Consider the following 27,985-nt stretch of genomic DNA (forward strand, 5'->3'; position numbering starts at 1 on the left):
ATTGCAAAAGCAATTGCAGATTCATCATTAGAAGGAAGGAGAAGTAAGGAAAATCAGGTAAATCGGGAATCTAAGATGTGAAACAAGTATAAAATGATAAGGAACATGAAGATGAAATAGTACAAGAAATCTTTATACAACCTTCCACTCAGTTTAATTTGGATAATTTGTATTGTAATATGTCAATAATCCAAAACATATATCTTGGCTCATACATTTTTTAATCCTTGTAATATCTTTGAATAGGTCTACAGTGCAAACAAACAACAAAAATGAAGTTTTTATCCTATACCGTTTTGAATATATAATTTTACCTTATAGAACTGCAATGACTGCCATGCATCCATGAAATTTTTTTTTCTTAATCAGCTAGTTTTGAAATATAAATATTTTGAATATAAGCATCCTTTATCTCACCTGGAAGAATGATACACCAAATACATCCCAGTTCCAGGAATCTGAACGGATTCCTGGACTGCTTGTGACTCCACCAGGATGGCATCAACATCTGGACATTCTCCTTGGAAAACATTCTGCCAGGTTGCCATAACAACGGGCCTCAGAAGATCATAGTCATGGAGGGGACAGTGAGAGGTCAGTTGTCTCTTCGGATGGTCGTGATAGTCAGTGGTCTGATCACTACCAGACAAGCCCGTCACTGTCATCATGATATCGTCCAACACTACCACTTCATTCCAAGGCACCATTACACGGATCTAAATGGGAATGTTAGGGTTAGTTTGGTAGTTTGTGAGCGTATTGAAAGGGAAGCTCTTGTGGTTACACTAATGCATTAATATACTATTTATGGATAAATATATTATAGTATATTATTTCTTTGCTTTGATATTTTATTAGAGAGAGAGAGAGTACTATACAATGCATTAGTGCCATTATAAATTTATTTACATTACATTTTAATCAGATTTTACTTCATTAATTTTACACTTAAGTGTGCAGTAGCAGGTAGCTTACTCTTCCACAAGTCTTGTTTAAGCCCAACCCTCCATGTTTTCCTCAGAACACATTCTATCTACCCTTTAGCATCCTGTTTCTCAACTTCTCCCAAACTGTTCCACCACACTTAAGAGTATGAACCTAATTCTTCTTGTTTGCACAAGTGTTCTAACCATTTCTAAATTGTTCGTTTTGTTACTAATGATGTTTATTCTATATGCTGTTTCCCCCCAAATTCCAGAGTTTGCTGGTGATAGCTGGTTAGAAAACCCCCATCCCAGGTCTGAGGCATCTGTCAAAAGGTCATGTGCAGGAAGGAGGTGCACAGGACTTAACCATTAACCACTACCTCTTAAAGCCCAAAGAGGAAACTAGTAAGCCACTGATGGGCAAATGGAGTCTGGACAAGACGGTCCTAGTGATGGTGAAAGTGGGGACAACAGATGAACTGGTAAAGTGCTAGAAAACAAACTCTGCCCAGGGAATATAATATACAGACAAAGCTCAAGCTCATATACAACTACTTAAGATTCTACTGAGAGGCAGAAGGAGCATGAGGATACTGGATCATTTAGAGCAACAAAAAGCCACCAGAAAGGTAGAGCTAAATAATAATTCATTGTGTTGGGGAACAGGAAGCTAGTGTAAATATACACATTAGGCTCCAAGGTCAAACTACTGACCATTCCCAGGATGCAACCCTACAACAAGCTGGTTAACTCCTCTGGAAACCGCCTTCAATAACGCCTTGGCGCGCCTTACCCGAGTCTCTCCCTGGGTTGACTTGCCGCAAACCCCGACCCCCAGCACTAAGATGAAGCAATCCTCAGCTGTCCCAACTTCCAAGCGCCCTGCTGCCACTTTGCCTGACAAACCACATACATCTTGCACTCACGTGATGCATCCTCACCCCTACTCTCAGGTCTTCTTCATGCTGTTCTCCTGGTCCATCTAAAAGACCGATGTGATTGCATCCCGGACGTAAAGCTCTGGAATCCGTCAACATGTCTTGCCCTGTTTTCACCTACCCTGACCCGACCTGATTTACCCTAACCTACATGTTTTTCATGTTCCTTTATGTGCTTGCACTTCCCTTCCTTTCTCATGTCTGATTAGCGACTACCTCCCAAATATTCTTTGCCTCTCCACCTCCGTCTCTTGCTTGCATCCCACACTTTTTATAGTTCGGCAACGCTTTGCTTTCACCTTTCATGCGACTCCTCATCTTTCCCATCCTGAGTCCCTTTCCTCTTGTCTGTTTATTTTGTCCTTATCCTCACCCACATAGAAGACGTCGACATCTTTATGCCTCTGCCACATCTTGACCATTGATGCACCACTGAATGTGACGCATCTTTCTACATTACCACTCGTGCCGTCATCGGGAGGAAAACCTTCATGCAAACTGCATGTATTGCAAAGAAGAAGAATAACTCCTGACTGTGAATTTGGAATGAACCTGACTGTACTACTGGGACCCTGGGACATGTCAAGACAACAGCAGGGCATACTAAATGCAGAAAATGAGACCATGAACCAATCTACATGGACACTAGGCAGTTCACATGCTAGTAGCTGCTGTACTACCAGTGACTATGCACCCAGCTATTGAACCAGCTTACCTGACACATTAGTCATTAACTCATCAATCATTGCACATTTGAGCTGTTCTGTGGTCAATTCTGGGGGAGCTTGGATGCCTTATCCGCTGTACTTTCGGTTACTGCTGCCTTGTTGCCTGTGGTTGGGGCTTTGGAGGCTCTGCCATGTTCCTCTCCATAGGAAGGCAGTGGCAGGCTTCTATTCAGCTCATTTGTCTTGCCGATCTGCTGTGCTGGCCCATGCCTTAGATTTGGCTTGGTCCCTGTTTGTCTTGTCTTCCTTTCCCATTTTTTGCTTTTTTTTGTTTCTTGAGGAAGCTAACACCTTGGTTATTGTAACTGTGGCTTTTTAGCTTCTCAGTTATTTGATTCTGTCTTCTCTGCACATTGGAGGGAGTTTCCGGACAGGTCCTCACCTGTTGTTACTCGGGTAGGCCTCTGGTGAAGTAGGATTTCCATGTGTGGTGCTGTCTCCAGCTTTTGCTCTTTCTGATCGGTATTGCTCTCGAGCATCACAGAGGGGTGCACTCGTTCAGAGTTCTTTGCAGTGGGCCCCTTTCATGTTTTGCCCCTTTAACAGCACTCTTGGGGGACATCTGTCCCATTTTGCCACCCATTGGTCCTTCAATATATGGGCTTTCTGGAACTTGTTCCAGAGCCTGCAGTGGACGTGATCTTCAACCCCTTCTTTGGTGTTAGTCTACAAAGTCTACCCTGCAGCTCCATCAACCATGGCAGAGTTGGTGGATGCTGGACTAGTCAAATTAAGACCCGCTCTGTGGTGGGTGTCTTGTTTGTTCCTGATCTCCTAAGCGTAACGTGCAAGGATCTACAATACATTCTTGAACTTTAGGATTTGAATCACATAATTCTTTGAATAATTTTCCACATAACCATCTTAGTTCTGGTCTGCCTAGTATCTCAGGCAGATTGTTGGATGGTGTCCTGAGTCCTGTAAATTTGGGCCTGGAGTTCTTGAAGATGCAGATACCTCCAACTTTCTTGGCAAACATGATTCTGCATTGTTTTTCATGGTCCCATGGTTTGTTTAACAGGCGACTATCACACATTACATCCAGTGGCTGTGATTTGTAGATATATTTTGGCATCTTAGGTCACTTGGGCAGAGATGCTTTATCTCAAACCTTGCACAATGATGCCTTGCACCTGAGGTTATTTCAGCTCATTTGCATCGTGGTGAAACTGAGACAGACCCCATATTTATTTATTATTTATTTATTTATTTTTTTTCTTTTGAGATATATACAAGAGTTGTTACATTCTTGTACAGCCACTAGTACGCGTAGCGTTTCGGGCAAGTCCTTAATCCTATGGTCCCTGGATTACGATCCCCTGCCGCGAAGAATCGTTTTTTCATCCAAGTACACATTTTACTGTTGCGTTAAACAGAGGCTACAGTTAAGGAATTGCGCCCAGCAAATCCTCCCCGGCCAGGATACGAACCCATGACATAGCGCTCGCGGAACGCCAGGCGAGTGTCTTACCACTACACCACGGAGACTGCAGATATATTTATTTATATATATATACAAGAAGGTACATTGGGTTTATGAGAGTACATAACATTGATGATTTTACATTCTTCTAAAGTCACTAGCACACATAAGTGTTTCGGGCAGGTCCTTAATCTAACAGATAAATTTAAGTAGGTAATTTGTAGCAAAGTTGAAAAATTATAACAGGTACATTGTAAGAAAATCTGAAGAAAATCAGTAGGTATATTACAGTGAGATTTGAGGATTATCTAACAGGTACAGTGTAGCATAATTTGAGGATTATTTCTAGGTAGATTGTAGTAAAATTTGCATTTAACATACCAACCATGATATAAGATGATGGCAGTAAATACAATGGTGAAGTTATATAGCTTAGGCACATATTTTGGGGGAGTGGGTAGCACAAGATACAGTGCGAGTTTGAAACATTAAGTAGGAAACTATGAGGATGAAATTAGGTACTTTTTGGTTTTACTTTTGAATAAGGTGTAGGTTGGACAGCTTTTAAATTTGTTAGGAAGTGAGTTCCATAGACTAGCTTCCTTTATTTTCATAGTGTGCTTACACAGATTTAATTTGACTCTAGGGATATCAAAGAGATATTTATTTCTGGTGTGATGATTATGGGTTCTATTACATCTGTCAAGGAAGCATTTCAGATCAGGATTTGCATCTAGGAACAAGCTTTTGTACATGTAAATGGCACAAGAGAATGTGTGGAGTGAGTTTATGTTTAGCATGTTTCGGGATTCAAACAGGGAGGCTGCGTGTTGTCTTAAAACAAAGTTTGTTATTATTCTGATAGCAAATACACCACGTAACTCATGAACCCCATACATACTCTTAGGTACACAGTCTCTGTACCTAAAGCCTACTAGTTCCACTGATGTCAATGAGATAATCCTTTCCCTTAAAACCAAGTCTAGTGCCCTCGAGGAGATACCAACTTTAATTTACAAAAGAGCCTCCAGATCTTTAGCCCCTGCTATTGCATTGCTCTTCAACAAGTCACTTGAACTCCAAACCTTTCCAGACATTCTAAAAAAAGCAAGAGTAACCCCTGTCCACAAATGTGGTGATCTCACAGATGTTAACAACTACAGACCTATATCAATCCTGCCTAACTTGTCAAAAATATTCGAAAAACTAATCTACAAGCAGCTTTACTCTTTTCTAGCCAAACACAATATACTTAGCTCTTGTCAATATGGCTTCAGACCCAAAAAAGCACTAACGATGCACTTATTAGTATGATTAACTTAATTCACGCAGTTCTTGATAAAAAGAAGTTTCCTGTTGGGTTATTTGTGGACCTGCGTAAGGCTTTTGACACTGTCAACCACCAAAACCTTCTTCATAAATTACATCATTATGGAGTCAGAGGACACTCCCTGCAATACCTCAAATCAAATCTTACTGACAGGCTCCAGTATGTTTCTGTGAATAATACAATTTCTCCCACCCTACCCATCAACAATGGTGTTCCTCAGGGCAGCATACTTGGCCCTCTCCTCTTTCTCATCTACATTAATGACCTTCCAAATGCCTCCCAACACCTCAAACCAATTCTATTTGCTGACGACACAACCTTCATTTACTCCAGTCCTGACCCCCTTGCTCTAAATGCCACAGTAAATACTGAGCTAGAGAAAGTCCATCTTTGGCTAATTGCCAACAAACTTACCCTTAACATTGACAAAACGTTTTATATTCTGTTTGGCAATAAATCCTCTAATCAGATAAATCTCAAAATAAACAATACCCAAATTTGTAACAAATTAGATGGCAAATTCCTTGGCGTTCTCATCGACCACAAGCTGAATTTCCAGGGACACATTCTAAATATATCAAAAAAAGTTTCAAAAACTGTTGGCATTCTTTCTAAGATCAGATATTATGTACCCCGCCCTGTCCTGGTTACTCTCTATTACTCCCTCATCTATCCATACCTCAACTATGGTATTTGTGCTTGGGGTTCTACTACCCAAAATCATTTACGTCCTCTAATTACTCAACACAAAGCTGCTATTAGGACAATATCCAACTCTGGCCCCAGACATCACTCTGTACCCCTTACTCAAATCTCTGAATATGTTAGATAATAAGTCACTGCACATTCTCTCTTGTGTATTATACATATATAAAACGCTGAACTGTAATGCCAATCCTGACCTCAAAAGCTTCATTGAAGGTTGTAACAGAACCTATGAGCACCACACCAGAAATAAATACAGTTTTGATATTCCTAGAGTACGACTTAATCAAACTAGAAATGCTCTACAAATCAAGGGACCCAGAATGTGGAATGACCTTCCCAACCATGTTAAAGACTGTACCTCTCTCAACCAGTTTAAGATAAAAACTAAACACTACCTAATAAATTCCCTGTAACCTACCTCACTCCTCTATTGTCAACCCATGTCTGTTATTTTTTTTTTTTAATCAACACTGTTTGTCAACCTATTGTATTTGTGCTGCTTTTTCAGTCATGTTCCCCCCTTTTTTTTTTATCTTTATTTGTATTTGTTCTCAACACTTTTTATTCTTTATGCTCAATTAGTATTAAGTTCTAGATATTAATGTTTTTCTTGCCCGAAACACATTGTGTAATAGTGGCTTTAGGCATTGTATGTACTAGCTCTATCTATATATCAATCCATTAATGTAACATCACTTGTATGTATGTACCTTACCTGAATAAACATATTTATTTATTTATATTTATACACCGTATTGTTGACATTACAATATTCTCTAATATGTCTGAACTCACAAATACAATAGGTTGACAAACAGTGTTTTATATATATATATATATATATATATATATATATATATATATATATATGTCGTACCTAGTAGCCAGAACTCACTTCTCAGCCTACTATGCAAGGCCCGATTTGCCTAATAAGCCAAGTTTTCATGAATTAATTATTTTTCGACTACCTAACCTACCTAACCTAACCTAACCTAACTTTTTCGGCTACCTAACCCAACCTAACCTATAGAGATAGGTTAGGTTAGGTTAGGTAGGGTTGGTTATGTTCGGTCATATATCTACGTTAATTTTAACTCTAATAAAAAAATATTGACCTCATAAATAATGAAATGGGTAGCTTTATCATTTCATAAGAAAAAAATTAGAGAAAATATATTAATCCAGGAAAACTTGGCTTATTAGGCAAATCGGGCTATGCATAGTAAGCTGAGAAGTGTGTTCTGGCTACTAGGTACGACATATACATATATATATATATATATATATATATATATATATATATATATATATATATATATATATATATATATATATATATATATATATATATATATATATATGTCGTACCTAATAGCCAGAACGCACTTCTCAGCCTACTATTCAAGGCCCGATTTGCCTAATAAGCCAAGTTTTCATGAATTAATGTTTTTTCGTCTACCTAACCAACCTAACCTAACCTAACCTAGCTTTTTTTGGCTACCTAACCTAACCGTACCTATAAATATAGGTTAGGTTAGGTTAGGTAGGGTTGGTTAGGTTCGGTCATATATCTACGTTACTTTTAACTCCAATAAAAAAAAATTGACCTCATACATAGAGAAAAGGGTTGCTTTATCATGTCATAAGAAAAAAATTATAGTAAATATATTAATTCAGGAAAACTTGGCTTATTAGGCAAATCGGGCCTTGAATAGTAGGCTGAGAAGTGAGTTCTGGCTACTAGGTACGACATATATATATATATATATATATATATATGTCGTACCTAGTAGCCAGAACTATATATATATACGACATATATATATATATATATATATATATATGTCGTACCTAGTAGCCAGAACTCACTTCTCAGCCTACTATTCAAGGCCCGATTTGCCTAATAAGCCAAGTTTTCCTGAATTAATATATTTACTATAATTTTTTTCTTATGAAATGATAAAGCAACCCTTTTCTCTATGTATGAGGTCAATTTTTTTTTATTGGAGTTAAAATTAACGTAGATATATGACCAAACCTAACCAACCCTACCTAACCTAACCAAACCTATATTTATAGGTAAGGTTAGGTTAGGTAGCCAAAAAAAGCTAGGTTAGGTTAGGTTAGGTAGGTTAGGTAGACGAAAAAACATTAATTCATGAAAACTTGGCTTATTAGGCAAATCGGGCCTTGAATAGTAGGCTGAGAAGTGCGTTCTGGCTATTAGGTACGACATATATATATATATATATATATATATATATATATATATATATATATATATATATATATATATATATATATATATATATATATATATATATATATGTCGTACCTAGTAGCCAGAACGCACTTTTTTGCCTACTATGCAAGGCCCGATTTGCCTAATAAGCCAAGTTTTCATGAATTAATTGTTTTTCGACGACCTAACCTACCTAACCTAACCTAACCTAACTTTTTCGGCTACCTAACCTAACCTAACCTATAAAGATAGGTTAGGTTAGGTTAGGTAGGGTTGGTTAGGTTCGGTCATATATCTACGTTAATTTTAACTAAAATAAAAAAAAATTTACCTCATATATAATGAAATGGGTAGCTTTATCTTTTCATAAGAAAAAAATTAGAGAAAATATATTAATTCAGGAAAACTTGGCTTATTAGGCAAATTTGGCCTTGCATAGTAGGCTGACAAGTGCGTTCTGGCTACTAGGTACGACATATATATATATATATATATATAAGCCAAATCAGCAGGTGGGTTCACAGGACTAAAACCCAACCACCTCAAGCAAATGCTCAACCCTGCACTGGGTGACATTGCAAAGAACCTCTTGGTGGAACTAACCAGATTCACCAACACATGTCTAGCTGGCAACATACCAGCGTCCATAAGACCTATCTTTTTTGGAGCATCTCTCTGTGCTCTAAAGAAAAAGGATGGAGGGATCAGGCCAATAGCTGTGGGCAATTCTCTCCGGCGTCTCGTCGCAAAGGCAGTTGCAAGAACAGTTAGTGATGCAGCGGCCAACATGCTGAAGCCAAAACAGCTTGGGTTTGGCATTCCACAAGGGTGTGAGGCGGCAGCCCATGCAGCTCGAGCCTTCATCGCCAACATTACAGACGAAAAGGCCCTTATCAAGCTAGATTTCAAAAATGCCTTCAATTTGGTGCGGAGGGATGCTGTACTCCGTGCGGTTCATAGTCATTTCCCTTCCCTCTACCCTTTTGTACATTCATGCTACAGTATGGATCTTAAGCTACTTTTTGGCGAACATGAAATTGACTCGCGAGAAGGCGTCCAACAGGGTGACCCCCTTGCTCCTCTCCTTTTCTGCTTAGTCATCAAACAAGTCACAGATGTCCTGTCCAGTGAGCTTAACATCTGGTTCTTGGATGAAGGTACCCTAGATGGTTCCCAAGACTCCCTCCTGGAGGACATCAGAAAAATCCAGGAGCAAGGTGCAGTTTTAGGCCTCACCCTGAACCCTTCTAAATGTGAAATAATATGTTCCAACCAGGGCATCGTAGAAAGAATAGAGGGTCTTCTGCCAAATATCCATAAAATTAAACCTGAAGACAGCACACTCCTAGGAGCTCCCCTGGGGTTGAAAGCCATCGATGAGGTCCTTGATAAGAAAATCGCCGACCTTAAGAGGATGGATGGGAGGATTGAGGATATTGATGCTCATGATGCACTCTACCTCATCACCAGATGTCTGTCCCTCCCCAGGTTAACCTACTTTCTGAGGTGTTCACCATCTTACAGTAGCCAAAAACTAAGTGAGTATGACCGGTTACTGAAATCATTGCTAGAAAAAGCCCTTAACCTCTCTCTCGATGACCTACAGTGGAAACAAGCCTCTCTTCCCGTAAGACTTGGGGGCCTCGGAGTCCGAACAGCAACGCAAATCGCTGTTCCAGCCTTCCTGTCCTCCTTATCAGCATCCGACGACCTTGTGAAGGAAATTCTACCTGCCCACTTACATCAGCTGGCAGGTGTACATGATCCCAATTTTACACGCTGTGCCACAGAGTGGGCCTCTCGTGCAGGCCAATCACCTCAACCACCATCCCCAAAAGCCCACAAGCAATCCAGCTGGGATGGCCCCATTGTAGACCAAGTTGCTGCAGAGTGCCTGGGTGCTGCAACAACACAACACGACATTGCTCGCCTCACAGCAGTAGCAGCACCACATGCAGGGGATTTCCTGTTAGCAACCCCAATGTCGGCAACTGGCACGCGTCTCACACCACACGCCCTCCGAATTGCTGTGGCCCTCCGCCTTGCTGCCCCAATCCACACCAGATATAGGTGTATTTGCGGCGAGGTGGTGGCTGACAGGTACGGCCACCATGGCCTACTCTGCCAAAGCACAGGGGGATGGCACTCGAGGCACAGTGAAGTTAACGACATCATCAAGAGGAGCCTCACCACAGCTGGAGGCCCAGCTGAAAGAGAGCCCCGTTACCTAACGCCCCGTAACTCTGATGCTCTTATTGGTCGCCCGGATGGTATCACAGTGAACCCCTGGAAGAATGGCAAGCAGTTGGTATGGGACTACACGTGCGTATCAACCCTGGCTAACACCTACATTAACCTCAGTGTTGCACAACCAGGTGGCGCTGCCACCCACAGGGAAGCAGCCAAGTCCCGTAAGTATAGAGAACTGGATCACCACTACAATTTTGTCCCCATTGCTTCTGAGACACTCGGCGCCTGGGGTAAAAGTGCTACCAGTTTTTTGAAGGAACTGGGTTCTAGGCTCATTGAAACAACAAGGGACCCGAGAGCTGCAAGCTTTCTTTTCCAGCGCCTCAGTGTGGCGATACAGAGGGGAAATGCGCACTGCATCCAGGGTTCCTGCCCGCCATCTGAGGAGCTGGAGGAACTCGACAACCTATGATAACCATCTTTGTAACCCATATGTAACTCCTTTTTTGTAACAAAGTTCAAATAAAGTAAATATATGTGTGTACATACAAAAGAATGGGGGTGGTAGGAGAAGATAATATTAGTGTTCAGTGAGAAACCACAAGGTCTCCTCTGAATACTTTTTATTTTCTTCTCCGAGGCTATGGGTCCCCACATTGGCACCAGAGGTGGTACCCTCACAACCTATAATATATATATATATATATATATATATATATATATATATATATATATATATATATATATATATATATATATATATATATATATATATATATATATATGCAACAATGATCACAAAAACACTGATCCAAGTATGCAGAATAACCACATATGAAAAATAGAAAATGCTTAACGCGTTTTCGGCTAATTCGCCTTCATCAGAGCAAAGTAGAATGAAGATAAGTTTGCTGATCTGCCCAGGCGGATATAAAGGTCTGATCAGCAAACTTATCTTCATTCTACTTTGCTCTGATGAAGGCGAATTAGCCGAAAACGCGTTAAGCATTTTCTATTTTTCATATGTGGTTATTCTGCATATATATATATATATATATATATATATATATATATATATATATATATATATATATATACATACACACACACACACACAGTATATGACAATAATACTAAAACATTTTTGTAATTCAACTGTTTTCAAGTAAAAATTAAATGCTAACAACACACTGGAAATATACAAAATGCTATATTCAGTATTAAAAGTGAAGAAGAGAGGAAACTCTCTTAACAATAGTGGAGAATTTATCTGAAAATTAATTCAAATAATTTTGTCACTAGTCTTCAAGATTGATTATTTTTATTTGTCTTATTTATTTATATATATACTGTACAATAGTTTTTTCATTCTTGTACAACTACTAGCATGCATAGCCTTTTGGGCAAGTCCTTAATCCTATGTTCCCTAGAATACGACCCGCCAAATCGTTTAACAACCAGGTATCCATTTTAGTGTTGGGCAAACAGAGGCTACAATTAAGGATTGATGCCCAGTAAAACCTCCCCGGCCAGGATACGAACCAAAGACAAAGCGCTCGCAAAACACCAGGCGAGTGTCTTACCACTGCACCACGGGGACTGCAACACACTTTAATTAAAAGAAACAAAAGTTTTCCTCACCGTCTTTGGACTGAAGGGTGGCTTGCCAAATGTTAGGGTGACTGCTCCTCCTCCATTGACCATGATATCGAACCATCCATCCCGCCGGGTGAGTGTGAAGCCCTCCTGGTTCTCAATGGTCGATACCCTGAGGCCCACCACGCCCCTGCCGGCTCTGGTCACCACACGCCCACGAACCACAGCCGCTCTCCTGCACCACACCAGCACAGACACTCATCACCCACCCGCACCACAACACTTACACAAAGTGGACACACACAGGCGTTATAGTGTGGGGGCAAAAATTTACAATACTAAAATTTAGAACTCTGGACAGTTTAGAGAGAGAGAGAGAGAGAGAGAGAGAGAGAGAGAGAGAGAGAGAGAGAGAGAGAGAGAGAGAGAGAGAGAGAGAGAGAGAGAGAGAGAGAGAGAGAGAGAGAGAGAATGAGAGAGAGAGAGAATGAGAGAGAGAGAGAGAATGAGAGAGAGAGAGAATGAGAGAGACAGAGAGAATAAACATAAAAATAGCTATTTAGTTCGCTGGAAAAGTCTCAAACCCAGAATTATACAAAGATATTAAATTACATGTAAAAATTATGACAGACTTAAAAAATTATATATATTGGGATATAATAAAAAGTATTATGAAAATACACTCTAGAGAAGTACTGTAAATATATGCTGAAAGTAATTTTATGATAGAAATGACCAATGTAAATATACTTAAACAGTTTAACTTTTATAACTTTTAACTTGTTTCAGATATTAAGCAGCATAATAATAAGCATTATAACATTTGTTTTTGAATGACATTTTTGTTTAAATATATTATATGTTCTTTTATTCAATAAGTAATGTTTCAATCTAGAAATAATCCATTCAACAGATTATTTATTTAGAGAACAGTATTTATGAAAACAAAATCATTTAGATATATAATATATATATATAATCAAATCAGAAAGAGAAAATACAGAAACGGATTTGAATCAAGCTGTAAAAATATAGAACGTGGCTGATTTGTCAGAGAGCATTATTCCAGGGAACAATAGTGTATTAATAGACCAGAACTTGCATGCTGGGCTTTAAAAAGTACGGTAAAAGGAAATGTGTTTCTTAAGAAGGAAATATGATTACAGACGAATAAAAAGGCAACCAATTGGGGAAACCCATAAATAACACTTTAACATATATATACTGTATATATATTAAATATGTAGTAATATGTATATACTGTACAGTATTTAAATGCATAATTAATATATATATATATATATATATATATATATATATATATATATATATATATATATATATATATATATATATATATATATATATATGTCGTACCTAGTAGCCAGAACGCACTTCTCAGCCTATTATGCAAGGCCAGATTTGCCTAATAAGCCAAGTTTTCCTGAATTAATATATTTTCTCTAATTTTTTTCTTATGAAATGATAAAGCTACCCATTTCATTATGTATGAGGTCAATTTTTTTTATTGGAGTTAAAATTAACGTAGATATATGACCGAACCTAACTAACCCTACCTAACCTAACCTAACCTATCTTTATAGGTTAGGTTAGGTTAGGTAGCCGAAAAAGTTAGGTTAGGTTAGGTTAGGTAGGTTAGGTCGTCGAAAAACAATTAGTTCATGAAAACTTGGCTTATTAGGCAAATCGGGCCTTGCATAGTAGGCTGAGAAGTGCGTTCTGGCTACTAGGTACGACATATATACATTATATATATATATATATATATATATATATATATATATATATATATATATATATATATATATATATATATATATATATATATATATATATATATATATAGTATACACACACACAAAGATTAAAAAATACTGATCTCAAAAAATGCAGAGAAACCTGATAACGAGTGCTCGTTATCAGACAGAATAGGAATGACACAGGACTACTACCTAAGAGGAGGTAACAAGCTCAGAAAGACATTATGGGAGCAGAAATGTGGCCATAAAATTAAGTGAACACAGATGCTGCTCACGGGCCAGTGAGGAAGCAGTGAGTGGCAAAAATATAGGAATAAGATAAACACAAATACTGGTACTGTACAGTTGGTAACGGCAAAACACTTTATGTCCTCATAAGACAAATTCATTACATTTTTACATGTTTTTATCCCTTAAGCGTTACATGAAAGTAATGCTTAAGAGATACGTTAGTCTCCCTATCCTTCAAATGTCCAAGCAAAAATTCCTGTTTAATTCCCTTACTTTTCAGCCAATTGTCATTTCTCTGCCCTGCGTTATTGTGGCTATAGTTGTTAGGTGGTGTTTTGCTGAGCAATATGCCTCTCATAATGTGGTAATCTATTTTTGTGCTTTTATTCCTAAACTATTATTCCGGTAGTCTCTGTGGTGCAGTGGTAAAGCACTCACCCGGCACTTCAGGGGGGAGACTTTGACCTGGGTTTGTATCCTGGCCGGGGAGGATTGACTGGGCGCAAATCTTTAACTGGTACCCTTAACTGGTGCCTTCTGTTCACCCAGCAGTATATGGGTACCTTTTTTTTTTTATATACAAACGTTTTTACATTCTTGTACAGCCAATAACACGCAGCCTTTCGGGCAAGTCCTTAATCCTAATTTTCATACACACACATTCCCAGGAAGCAGCCCGTAGCAGCTGTCTAACTCCCAGGTACATATTTACTGCTAGGTGAACAGATCCATCAGGGTGAAATAAACTCTGCTCATTTGTTTCTGCCTTCGCCAGGATCGAACCCGGACCCTTAGGACTACGAACGCCGAGCGCTGTCCACTCAGCCGTCAGGACCCCAGATGTTTGTTAAACCTGGTTGGTAACCTGAATGGTTACCTAGTTGTTAAATGATTTGGCGGGTTATATTTCGGGAATATTAGGATTAAGGACGTGCCCGAAACGTTATGCATGAAAAACTATGAAAAAAAAAATAAAAAATTTTTGTAAAGAATTTCATTGTTTTTCAGCTTTTTTGCTTTCTAAACATAAAAGTAATTATTATATATCACGCCATGGGTCCCAAGAAAGTCAGTGGTAAAGTTCAACCTATGAAAATAGTTGTGATTAGAGGCAGTAGAGGATGTCTCTTCATTGTTAAGAAAATATGTAAAGTATGGGAAGAACTGCAAAGTTTTGCTGAAAAGATTCACCCAGATTAAGCTGTAGAAGGCCGTTGCATTAACCTTTTTAATGACAATGTGATGTCTCACTACAGACAAGTGTTAAGGCAGGGAAAAACAAGTCTTTATGGAAAGGTTCTTAGTGAAAAAAACAAGTAGTGAGCCACAACCAGGTCCTAGTGGTATGCCTGCAAAACATAGGAGAGAGAATATCCCAGAGAAGTCATCACTGCCTGATGTTATAATGGAAGGGGACTTCCCTTTCAAATACTAACACTTCTCTTTCTCCCCCTCTCCCACACCATCTTCCATACTCCAACAAGAGTCATCAATAAAGGTTAGCTATAACTTGTACATACTATAGTACAAAATATTTGTGTTTATTATGTATGAAATGTATTTTGAAGTTAATATTTTTGGGAGTGTGGAACAGATTAATTCAATTTACATTATTTCTTATGGGAAAATTAATTTTGGGTTACGAATTTTCAGGTTATGAGCCATCTCTGGCAACTGATTAAATTCGTAAATGAAGGTTTACGCTTTAATGTAATTTAACGTAATGCTTACCTGAAACGCTTTGCGTAATAGTGGCTTTAGGCATTGTATGTACTAGCTCTATCTATAAATCCATCAACTTTTGTATTTCACCTTGTATGTATGTACTTTACCTGAATAAATATTTGTATTTGTTTTTGTATTTGTATTTGTACCACTGTATAAAAAAATAATAATAGTGAAAAATATTAGTTCTCCCATAATGATCATCTGTGTTCTAATATGAGCAATAACTATGTTGTTTCTTTTTAATTCTTTCTATTATCCAGCTCTTGTGAAAAATTTAATAATAGTTGTACACTACTTTCTACAATATGCTTCTTGCTCTTTAGTCACCTGTTTTTATTTCCCACTGCTATTGTGTTTATTTTATTCTTCTGTACTTTGCTACTCAGTTCTTCCTTGCTGGCTCTTGAACAGTGTCTATGTTGGCTTATTTTTATGGCCCTATTTCTGCTCCCATGATGTATTTTTGTGCTTGTAACTACACCTTGGTAGCCCTCTATCATTTCTATTGTCTCTAATGACAAGCACAGTCCTTATGTTCGAAATCGTGCTCAGACAAATACTTTCTGTTCAATGTTGTTTCTCAGCATAATATATAGAGATATATTAAGTGTTTCATATTACTGTATAGGCAAAAATTGAAATCTGACTTTGCTCATTCCTACTGATATTTATTTATTTACTTATTTATATATACATGTACAATATCTCTTACATTCTTGTAAAGCCACTAGCACGCATAGCATTTTGGCCAAGTCCTTAATTCTATGTTCCGGAATATGACCCCGCCAAATCGTTTAACAACCAGGTACTTCACCCATTTTACTCTTGGGTAAACAGAGGCTACAGTTAAGGATTGACGCCCAGTAAATCCATCTCAGCCAGGATACGAACCCAGTACAAAGCACTCACGAAACGCAGGCAAGTGTCTTACCAACTACACCATGAGGACTGATATGGAAAGAATGTCTGCAAAACTTATGAAAGATCAGTTAATATTTAGAGGTTGCACAGTCTGCTCACTTGAAATTTTATTCCAATTCATATTAAGCATAATAATAATAGTATATATTATAATGTATATATCCCAAATAAATTAGATTTACAATTAATCTTTTTATTCTAAAATACATCCCACAAAACTAAACAAAGTTGAAACTTAACATTCATGTTAACTACATTCAATTAGTAAGATGCAAGTCCTTTTTTTATTAGCTTGGTGATGGCTTTTCTGTGGTGTTTGACACTCCTTAACAGGAGTTTAGTTTAGTTAGTTACTAACTAAAAACCTATAAATCCAACATTATGTTTAACTCATCTTCTATGTACAGTATGTACTTTTACCTGATTAAACATTTTGATTTTGGTTTGATTCAATACTTTAAAGGCAATGATGGAGCTTTTTAACACATTACTGCAGTTTTCCTCCACACTGCCAACCCTAATCCGAAGAATGTCTTTGAACATCAGGTGACAAGGTCTCCCAGATCTTTCCCTTAAAAGACTAGGTTTTCCCCTCTAATCATTAAGATTCTTTCTTTTATTCTGGCTTCTCCAAATTCTGGAACATCTTTTCCTTCGCTGCCAGAGTAATACGTTCATCCAATAAAGTCAATCAAACATTTGTTTCTGACAGATACCAATATGTCTCTTAGCTACCTTCAAAGAACTCTCCTTGACATCTCTATCCGGGTTCAGAAGTTGAATCATATCCGAGTCATTATTTGGTTCCAACTGACTTGCAACTGCCTCATGCCAAAAGCAGACATATATGAGGCTGACAAAATAAGCTGCTTTTTCTCATTCTCTCAATTCTTAATTAGTCAACTCCAGTAGTTCACAGAATAGGACGACCTTAAGAGTGTACAGTATATATGGTCTTTGCCATCCACCTTGCTTGATGGAAATCTCCTAGTGAACTGAATTTGAATTCACATTCAGACCAACCTCCAGGAAAGATGAGGGACAGATTTAAAAACTCTGTACAGTAATCTTTTTCAAGATTTTTTGAAGGTAATCTACTATGACTTCTTACCAACTAAATCCCATAGTGTTTTGAACTTGCAAAATTAATAGAACTGTGCAGCTCCTATATAGTTTTAGTTTGTCTAAAATTTGGCATATGGATCACTTACTTAAAGGGAACCAAGGGGATGAGCAAAATGATCAGAAAATAGGAACTTTAGAAAATTGAACCATCCTTTATTTTTATAGTTATCTATGTAGAATAACCATTTGAATAGTGAATTATTTGCTAGAGCGCTTTTTAGCCATATCAGGCCTTTGTTAATACTGTAGCAGAGTGACTAACAGAAGAGAGGAGAAGCAGTTTATAAGCAGCCCATCCTCCTATTACATTAAATTTTAAATTCACTTGAATAAACATTTGAATTTGAATATTTTAGTACAGTAGTACTTATAGTAATGATAAGGACCATAGTATATACTGTATACCGACGTACGACAAAATTAGAAAGTAGAAATCGGCACTAATGAGTTGGACAAACCGAAAAACTATTTTCTACTTATGTTGCGTAGACAAACTAAACTAACCTAACCTTACCTTCTTAGGCCTAATACACAATATCTGAGGTAATAATATAGTACATATGTGTGCTATACTAGGCCTAGGAATATTTAAGTTTGTTTTTTGCTTCATTTTTCCATCTCTATAAAGTGAATAGTACAAAGTTTGACTATCTAATTGCTTAGAATGGCAATAGTTACAAAACTACTATCTAAACAGGAGAATAGGTTGTTATAGGCCAGTTTTCCATGAGCTGGCCTATAAATTGCTTCTCTTTTCTGTTAGTCACTGATACTAACAAAGCCCTGACAGGGCCAAAGTGACCTAGCAAAGAATTCACTATTCAAATGTGATTATTCTGCATTTAATAGATCAGCTACTATTAATCTTTATTGCATATATATATATAAGCATATATATTAGTGAATGTATAGTATATTAATATATATATATATATATATATATATATATATATATATATATATATACACACACACACATACACAGTACAGTATAAACATACAAACAATAATTGACAATAAAATGAAAATTTATATGCTTGCAATGTCTGAAAAAGTTTTCAAAATAACTAATCTCTGGCATATAGGATTGTGTTACAGCAATTAACAAGAATACTAATACAATAGATTAGGCTTTATAGTATAGAATTTGATAATGATGTTGACTAAAATATAAGACACAAAGTGCATGCATTTCGTGACAGTGCTAACAAGCTCTCAAATCAACAGTCAAGTGCATATAGGTGACACACACACACACACACACACACACACACACATATATATAATACATACAAGCTATAACAGACAGGAAAAGCACCACATATTTATAAGTGTGAACATACTATTGTTTGTTTCAACATAAAGTTAATGAGATCTAAATTTTCTAAATTATGAGCAAATTGTATAAGTATATTTGGTTAGGCTGATCGTTTATTCAGTTAAGTATTAAGACTATGGTGTTAAAATTAGTTAAGGCAAAAGGAAGATATAAGTGCTCGTTGATACCATTTAATTTTTATTATAAAGTGACTCTGATAGAAATATAATAAAAACTTACTGAGTATTCTGTTTCTCGAATTTACTTTTTAGGAAGCCAGTGCATTACTGAATGTTGACGTTATAATAAATAGCTAGATAATGGGCAAAAGCCATTTATAAAATATTATTTATTGCCAAGAAACTCATTTATTAATTTAATAAACTGTCGGGAGAATTCTTAGATATAAAAGTGCCCGTGATTCCCATCTGCTAACTCAGATTCTACTAATAAGGACTTGCATCTGTTAACGGCAGTCTCATTACAGATCTGTTCAGCTAACAGAAATAGCACATTCGCTCAAGCTGGCACAGAAAGCTCTGCAGGTAGGTGAAGTCAACGTTTAGTTCTGACATGCATATTAACACCACTGTCTGACATGCATTACAGTTGACAGAGAGGCAGTAAGCGCTAACAGTCAAACAGATCATGCAATTTCACCCGTGGTCATAGATTTTTGTTCATAATTAATTGTTCATGAATAATTACGTAATTCACCAATGAGAGATTCAACAGTGTATGATTTTTTTAAAGCTTTATGCAACTTAAATGAAAGTGCTCAAGGTTATCACTCAGAGATTCTTTACAAAAGTCATATATGATACTTTACTGTAAAAAAGGTTTAGGGTGATACAGAGGAATTATATAAGAGCAGAGAACAAGAATTAAATTTATAAGATTAGGCACCACCAAAAAATAAAAAACTGAAAAGAACTAAAGTATGGATTGCATGCAAATTGGCAAATGAATTGTACAGACTTGATAATACGGTAATATTTGTTCTTATAAATGAAGGTTATTTTATATCGGGAGCTGGGGGTTGGGTTGACTATATGGATTACTTTATCATATACTGTACATGAATACCAGTAATTTATTATATATATATATATATATATATATATATATATATATATATATATATATATATATATATATATATATACATATACATATATATATATATATATATATATATATATATATATATATATATATATATATATATATATGTATATGTATATTTATTTATTTATTTATTTTACTGTATATTGGGAATTATTGACATGTTCAGAATCACCATAACAGAAAAATACCACCTAAGATTTTCATTATACTGACTGTCTAAAATTGATTCTTTATTAGCCAAATTAAATAATATGAAAGCAGACTTTAAGATGTCATCTTTTAAGAAATATTACGTGTTGATGTTAATTCTTTTAAGAAGATTATGACAATTTACATATAATAATAATAAAGTTATATTCAACACAGAATTATGCACACTATCAGTTTTAAGAATATTGATGTCCATCTGAGACTGAAGTAACAAGATATATAAAAGTGTAGAATAAATTTTAAAGCTAAAGGCCTAAAAATGAACTTATTCCAAATGTCTTGTAACTCCCGCCACTATGTGAATACCAGATGTTAGTTTATTACTAAAACCAATATGAAGTTGATAAGCAAATTAAAATCAATAAAAAGAGAATAAAAACTGTATTAATATAAATGAATATAAGAAAAACAATGAGTAAAAATAAGGAGCTTGTTTATAAGCAAGTGCAGACATGGGATGGCTAAAACAATCCTGCGGCCACAAAACAAAAACAGAGGCAATGGAGTTGATGGGATTTTTATGACACCGTGAAATAAAGAGCTACACTGTCGATCACCAAAGACAGACGATCATGACGGATAGAAATATCACGAAACTCAGAGGGTCAATAGGGGGACTTCTACGGATATCAATTATATGACCATTAGATGAGTAAGCTTTGGTATGAGAATGCGAAACTGTATTAGACTATCTGAAGTCTTAAGAATGGAATTTCCAAGTAAAAAAATATTTACAGATTAGTATAATATATAATGATAACAGCGATAGAGAGATAAAAATTGATTAGCAAGCAAACACAATGATAAATGAATGTGTGGAAACATTCATTCATGCAATCCAGCACTCAAATTACTAAGGGAAGTCAAGATTAAAATATACATCGCCTCCTATGAAAAAAAAAAGAATGTAGGCTATATTCAAATGGCAGTGCAAATAAGGGTAGATGCTGACAACTAAGAATAAGGTTTAAATATATCATACAAAGTTGCCAGCTAACTCGATCTGAAAAAACTGGAGAAAAATATTAAAAACTATATAAATATGCATTAAGAAAAATAATAAAGTTTGTTCTCTTTCTAAACGTGCTTCTTTTTTGTTTTTAATCTTACCTCGGGTGGAAGTGGTTCCAAAAAACACTGAGCGCAGCACGAAGAGAAAGCCGCGGTTAACCCATACATTCCTACAACTACTACAAGCTAACGAGAACCATTACATCATAGGCCTCCAATGCGCACCGACCCACCAATGATACATGTATGTATACAAAATCTCTATTGTATCATCCAACATTTAACAATCACTTTGCAGTGAGTATTAGTTTGAAAATAATATTTATGGATATTCCTAATCACCTACATTGCTTAATACCTTGGATTTATTGTACAAAAACCCTGTGAAATTAAGAAATGTATACATTATGGATTCATAACTACCCGTGATTTATTTATCTTATTTAAATAATGAATTTAATTAGTAATGCTTTAAAAATAAAAGCATTCTCACTAACCACAAAAATGCTTCACAGAATGATACAGGATTAATAAATATCAGTGTGAACAGGCATCAGATGAGAACACTGTTCAAATGCTAGAAGGGGTTCGGTTCGCAAAGGGGCTGGATGAGAGGCACAACATGGTACTTGTATCCTCACAAAATAATGCATCCAACACGGGTACCCCATACAACTCTGCTAAGCCAGTACTCTGCTTGGGCGGCCCACCTGCAGAGTACCTTCAACACTACCGGTACCTAAGGCGAGTCATACGGCATCGTTCTCAAGTAATTGAAGAGAGTTAGTACATAAAACAGCGCACGTAGAGTCGGTTTTCATGGGGGCTAATTAACAACACTGATAGTCAATGAGCATCTGAGAGTGGTCTTGATACTGACAAAATCTGCCTCGACTATTCAGAATTGTGAATTAGCTTTTTTAAGTGCTATATACTTACAAACTCCAACTACTTGAGAATACGAGCCACAGAGGCCCCCACGAGAAGCTTTATAAAGAACAAATCTTGTTTTCTGCACATGTTCATTTCAAGACACCTCATAACATATTATCAGAATCTCATCAGGGCTTCAGCTAACACTGAAACCCACAAGATACCTGGATAATACATATAAGCACAAAATCCAACAATCAAGACAGCAGAGGCACCAAGATTTAGTTTATTGTTTTACAAAGGATTGTGGGTAACCTCTGGACCCATTCTCTACCACAGTCTACTGCAGCAACATTCATGTGACTACGCCTCAGCCGTGTGACACCCATAACAAACGCCGGTTTTGAAGTACAGTCACTACGCTATGTTTGAGCCACCCAGCGTCAGACAAACACAGACAACTTCCATATGGTACGCGTGGGATGCAATACAGTGATAAAAATACTAATGTTGTTTTATATGGTATCTTTTTGAGAATAGTAGTAGCCATACTATGTTTAATATGAGGAAAAAAGGTTGTTACATTTCTTATTTATATTTTCAGGGACTAAAATGCAGTACTTAATATCCACAGAGAAAATAATCATTCCTAAGCTAACATGTATACCTGAAGCTTTATGAGAAAAAGAAAAAGGGGAAATTGAGGCCAAAAACAATTTTAGTAACGATTGGGGTTCCACGTAGTGGTGGATGTCACTGCAGATAATATTAACACTGATGTTAGTATAAAAATGAATGTGTTTTTGCATATCAAAGATACTGTAAATTGATTCTTGGATAACAAATGGAAAGCAGTAGATAAAGAATGTGAAAGATGAACCATTATCAAAATGTTACACTCGATGTGCATACTATTGAATTGTAATTTTTTGGAATACATTGAAGATTCAGGACAATCAACAACAATTACTCCTACTAGTACATTACTATCTTAAACAACTGTCATGGACAAGGAGCAAGTGCAACTCTTGGACTGAGATAAGCGCGTGTTCAATGTATTCTACTGACATAAAAACTTTTCAAATGACACTTCATTCTGCTTACCTCATGTTAAATGCTTCGCTATTAGTAAAGTGCTGCAGTGAATCTTCTTCAATCAAGAATTTCATTTTCTCAAAGAAGGAAGCAGTCGCCGCTGGGGGCTGCTTCCTCAAGAGAATGTCAATGGGGGACGAGGCTCGGGAAACACAAAGCTGAGAGTCTTTGCACGCTTGATGGGTGCAGCATTCTGGATCCTGGCAATCCATCAGGCCATCTGCCAAAGATAAGAACCAGTTAGAGATAGCCGAGGCATGTATAAAAGCATATGAGCGGGATTTATTTTATATAATCTTATTGCCGAGGTTTTATGTTTATTCAAATCCACAATAACATCAGACTTGGTCTCATCTCCTGGAAATTTTTCATTTTGAAGGTACTTGCTTCTGTGATCCAGGATATGGAGACATGAACTTATATTAATCCTCTAAGTAGAGCATGAAAAATGAAATCAAACTCAATTTTCATTGAGAATTTTATGACCTAAAACTTATTTTCAATCCTAATATGTTCAAAGTTCATCTCTGCAATCCCAATGTGCATCCTAAACTAAACATAAGAACAAGGCCCATGTTTTTTATTTCAAATTACAAGCTCTAATTTACTTTTTGTTCACAAAAATAGATTAGAAATAAAGTTAAATTTCATTGTTTAGAGAAAACTTTTAAATTCAACAATACAGTAAATCAGTTGGAAAATCAAAGTAAATGTTGGAACATGAATACACGGCCAGACACACCTCGGTCATTGTCCATGCCATCATTGCACTGGGTCTCTAGCATGGCTGAACAGTCAGGTCCATCCCAGCCAGTCTCACAGCGGCAGTACCAGGTTCCTTCAGCTGTGGCCTCACAGGTGCCCCGGTTGCGACAGTTGCCAGGGCAGCCAGAGAGTGTGCAGTGACGGCCATTCCATCCTGTCATGCACACGCAAGTGCCATTCTTGCACTGCCCATGTTCACTGCATCTGTATAATATAAATATTATATTTAAAGAACAGATGAGGACACATTGAGCCACTTTGTGCTAATTACTAAATGCTTAACAACCTTAATATTATCTATAAATAAAACTGGAAGTCTGTCTGTCTTCAAGGGTGGATGCCAGATGCTTGGGGGGTAAGTACCACCATACTTTGCTGGGTGAATGGTGGCTGTTGTGTGATGGGTATGGCCCCATGCCCCTTCCCTTTTGTATGAAACTGCAGAGGTACCAAATTCCAATCTTTAAATACCAAATACCATATTCACAATGATTCATCATTGTTTTATGGATGGTGATTAAGTACCGTCAGTCCCCAGAATCAAGAGAACCTTCTAGCAGCAAACTGCATAAACCTTATGCATTGTCATAAATATGTGTGCTTGACAGGATAAGACATTAAGAAATTTCAATCACTTGTTTGTCGTGGGTAGTTATCTAATGATGAAGATTGTGTGTAGTTTAGATGGTTACAGTGTTGGTTATTTTGCAGTGAAGAGCTACTGCCCTGACTGCTCTATAGTGCTACCTTGAACGTGGCCAGCTTCCCCTGGGGCTCCACTGTGCATGAGCCGCAGGGTTCAGTCCTTGGATCTATACTGTTTCTGATATATTTAAACGATATATAAGCCTGGTTGCGCTTGCTGAGGTTGAGCTCTGGCTTTTTGGTCCCGCCTCTCAACTGTCAAACAACTGGTGTACAGATTCCTGACTTGCTTAGCTAAATGAATTGTGGGGTTCAGTCCCTGAGCCCATTATGTGCCTCTGTAACCCTTTCCACTACCGCCCATGGGATGGGTATGGGGTGCATAATAAATGAACTAAACTAACTAAAGATTCCTGAGCCTACTGGGCTCTATCATATCTACATTTGAAACTGTGTATGGAGTCAGCCTCCACCACATCACTGCGAAATGCATTCCACCTGTTAACTACTCTGACACTGACAAAATTCTTTCCGTCTCTGTGGTTCATGTGGGTACTAAGTTTCCACCTGTGTCCCCTTGTTCGCATACCACCAGTGTTGTACTATGCTATATTCGTGTAATCCCACCTATGTTATATTCCCTGCTGTAATTCCACCAATGCTATACAGTATTCCCTGGTGTAATTCCACCAATGCTATATTCCCTGGTGTAATCCCACCTATGCTATATTCCCTGGTGTAATCCCACCTATGCTATATTCCCTAGTGTAATCCCACCTATGCTATATTCCCTGGTGTAATCCCACCAATGCTATATTCCCTGGTGTAATCCCACCTATGCTATATTCCCTGGTGTAATCTCACCTATGCTATATTCCCTGGTGTAATCTCACCTATGCTATATTCCCTGGTGTAATCCCACCTATGCTATATTCTCTGGTGTAATCCCACCCATGTTATATTCCCTGGTGTAATCCCACATATGCTATTTATTTATTTATTTATTTATTTATTTATTTATTTATTTATTTATTTATGCATATACAAGAATGTACATAAGGAATGTGAGGATACAAATATGGTAATTACAGTCTTGTAAAGCCACTAGCACGCGCAGTGTTTCGGGCAGGTCCTTAATCTAAAAAAATTTAAGGAGGTAAATACTTGCAAAATTTATAGACAAAAAAATGATAACAGATTACATGAAATGAAAAAAAAAAGAAGATGAGAGAAAATTGTAGGTACAGTATATTAAAGCACATAGGTAGCTAAGATTGATTGCAATGACAGCTTGAATGGTAGTTGACAAAAAATAGGTAGGCACAATACATCAGAAACAATATAAGATTGATTGCAATGACAGCTTGAGTGGTAGTTGACAAAAATTGGTAGTCACAATACAGCATATGGCTAGCACATAAAAGAAGACAGCAATGAACACAATGATAAGGTTGTTTCATATTGCATAAAAATTAGGAGATTGGGTAACACTAGGTACAGAGCAAATTTAAAGCTCGGTGTAGGAAACTAAGAAGATGAAATTAGGTACTTTTTGGTTTTGCTTTTAAATAAGGCAAAAGTTTTACAGTTTTTCAAATCACTAGGGAGTGAGTTCCATAGACTAGGTCCCTTAATTTGCATAGAGTGTTTACACAGATTAAGTTTGACCCTGGGGATATCAAAGAGATATTTATTTCTGGTGTGGTGATAATGGGTCCTATTACATCTGTCCAGGGAGAGTTTCAGAGCATGGTTTGCATTTAAGAACAGGGTTTTGTAAATGTAGTTGACACAAGAGAATGTGTGGAGGGAGTTAATATTTAGCTATAGCTATATTCTCTAGTGAAATCCCACATATGCTATATTCCCTATTGTAATCCCACCTATGCTATATTCCCTATTGTAATCCCACCTATGCTATATTCCCTGGTGTAATCCCACCTATGCTATATTCCCTGGTGTAATTCCACCTATTAGCGCCCAGTAAATCCTCTCCGGCCAGGATACGAATCCATGACAAAGCGCTCGCGGAACGCCAGGCGAGTGTCTTACCACTGCACCACGGAGACTGTCCATTCATGTGAACTCCATGATCATGTTCATATATTTTTTGCATTATTGTACTTTATAGTTTAATAAATTGAACCATGTATTAAAGAAAAATCAACAAACCTCTACATAATTCCGAAGTTACATTTTGGCTTCATCGGTACTCCAACGGTAAACGTTTCAATAACTAAATGTTCTGACGAGGCTAAAATGAGTCATCTGATTGCTATTCACAAGGTTTTATTTTATTTATTTTACAAATAAAATAAATAGCTGTCACGCATTATCTATCATGAATACACTTTCGTTTTTGCATCTATTCTGTAGGCAGTCCATTTGCGAACGTTTTGACACCAAAATTGTAGTGATAGCCCGACAAATAACTTGGAAAACGTAAAATGATTGTAAATTTTCTTTGCATTTCTAAGCGGCCCATGAGCGAGCCAAAAACGTTTATGGTAGGGACCTCAAAGCTAAGGGGGATGGAAACTACTATATCAGGAGAAAGCGCCAAGCCATTGCAACTATATAGTACTTTGAAGTCATCTGGATAAGAATTTAGGATGGGATAGGGGACGGAGAGAAGGAATGGTGCCCAACCACTTGGGGATTGAACGCCGACCTGCATGAAGCTTAACCATCGCTCTACCGGCTAGTCTAAGTGGTTGGCGAACAGCCAAAGTGTTAATAAATTATTATGCAATAAATCCTAAGAGTCCACTAGATGTTGTGTAGAATATTCACAGTAATCACTAATTCAATTAACTGAACAGAAAAAAGGCAATTGAATTGAAAGGAAACATAAACCAAAGAAAATGTAAACAAAATCTGGCAAAAGCGACAACTAATTAGAGGGTAGACAAAAATGAAGTTATATTTTCACTCTTAACAAACTTTGGAGCAATCTTTCCCACCAAAAACTAATCCATTTTACACTACACAGGATTACTATTTAAAGAATTGTTCTTATATCTTATAAGGCATGATTATATTCTATTTCTATCGATAAAACAATTAACATGTC

At 37.0% G+C, this 27,985-nt stretch overlaps 1 protein-coding gene across 3 annotated transcripts in view; it reads right to left on the reverse strand.

Moving 5' to 3' along the window:
* The window catches only part of LOC123773198 (teneurin-m), a 95,678-nt gene that overhangs the window by 32,053 nt on the left and 35,640 nt on the right, over positions 1 to 27,985 (reverse strand). For 2 of the 3 annotated variants that reach the window (XM_045766808.2, XM_045766807.2), the window contains exons 8-12: positions 24,245 to 24,471; positions 23,512 to 23,722; positions 21,634 to 21,660; positions 12,127 to 12,316; positions 418 to 716 (exon numbers count right to left, since the gene is read on the reverse strand). In XM_045766808.2, coding sequence (XP_045622764.2) covers positions 418 to 716; positions 12,127 to 12,316; positions 21,634 to 21,660; positions 23,512 to 23,722; positions 24,245 to 24,471 — 954 coding nt within the window. The remainder of the gene's footprint in view (positions 1 to 417; positions 717 to 12,126; positions 12,317 to 21,633; positions 21,661 to 23,511; positions 23,723 to 24,244; positions 24,472 to 27,985) is intronic. The other variant, XM_045766809.2, reaches the window with a different exon arrangement.

Source organism: Procambarus clarkii, chromosome 81 (genome assembly GCF_040958095.1).
Source record: "Procambarus clarkii isolate CNS0578487 chromosome 81, FALCON_Pclarkii_2.0, whole genome shotgun sequence".
Classification (NCBI taxonomy): domain Eukaryota; kingdom Metazoa; phylum Arthropoda; class Malacostraca; order Decapoda; family Cambaridae; genus Procambarus; species Procambarus clarkii.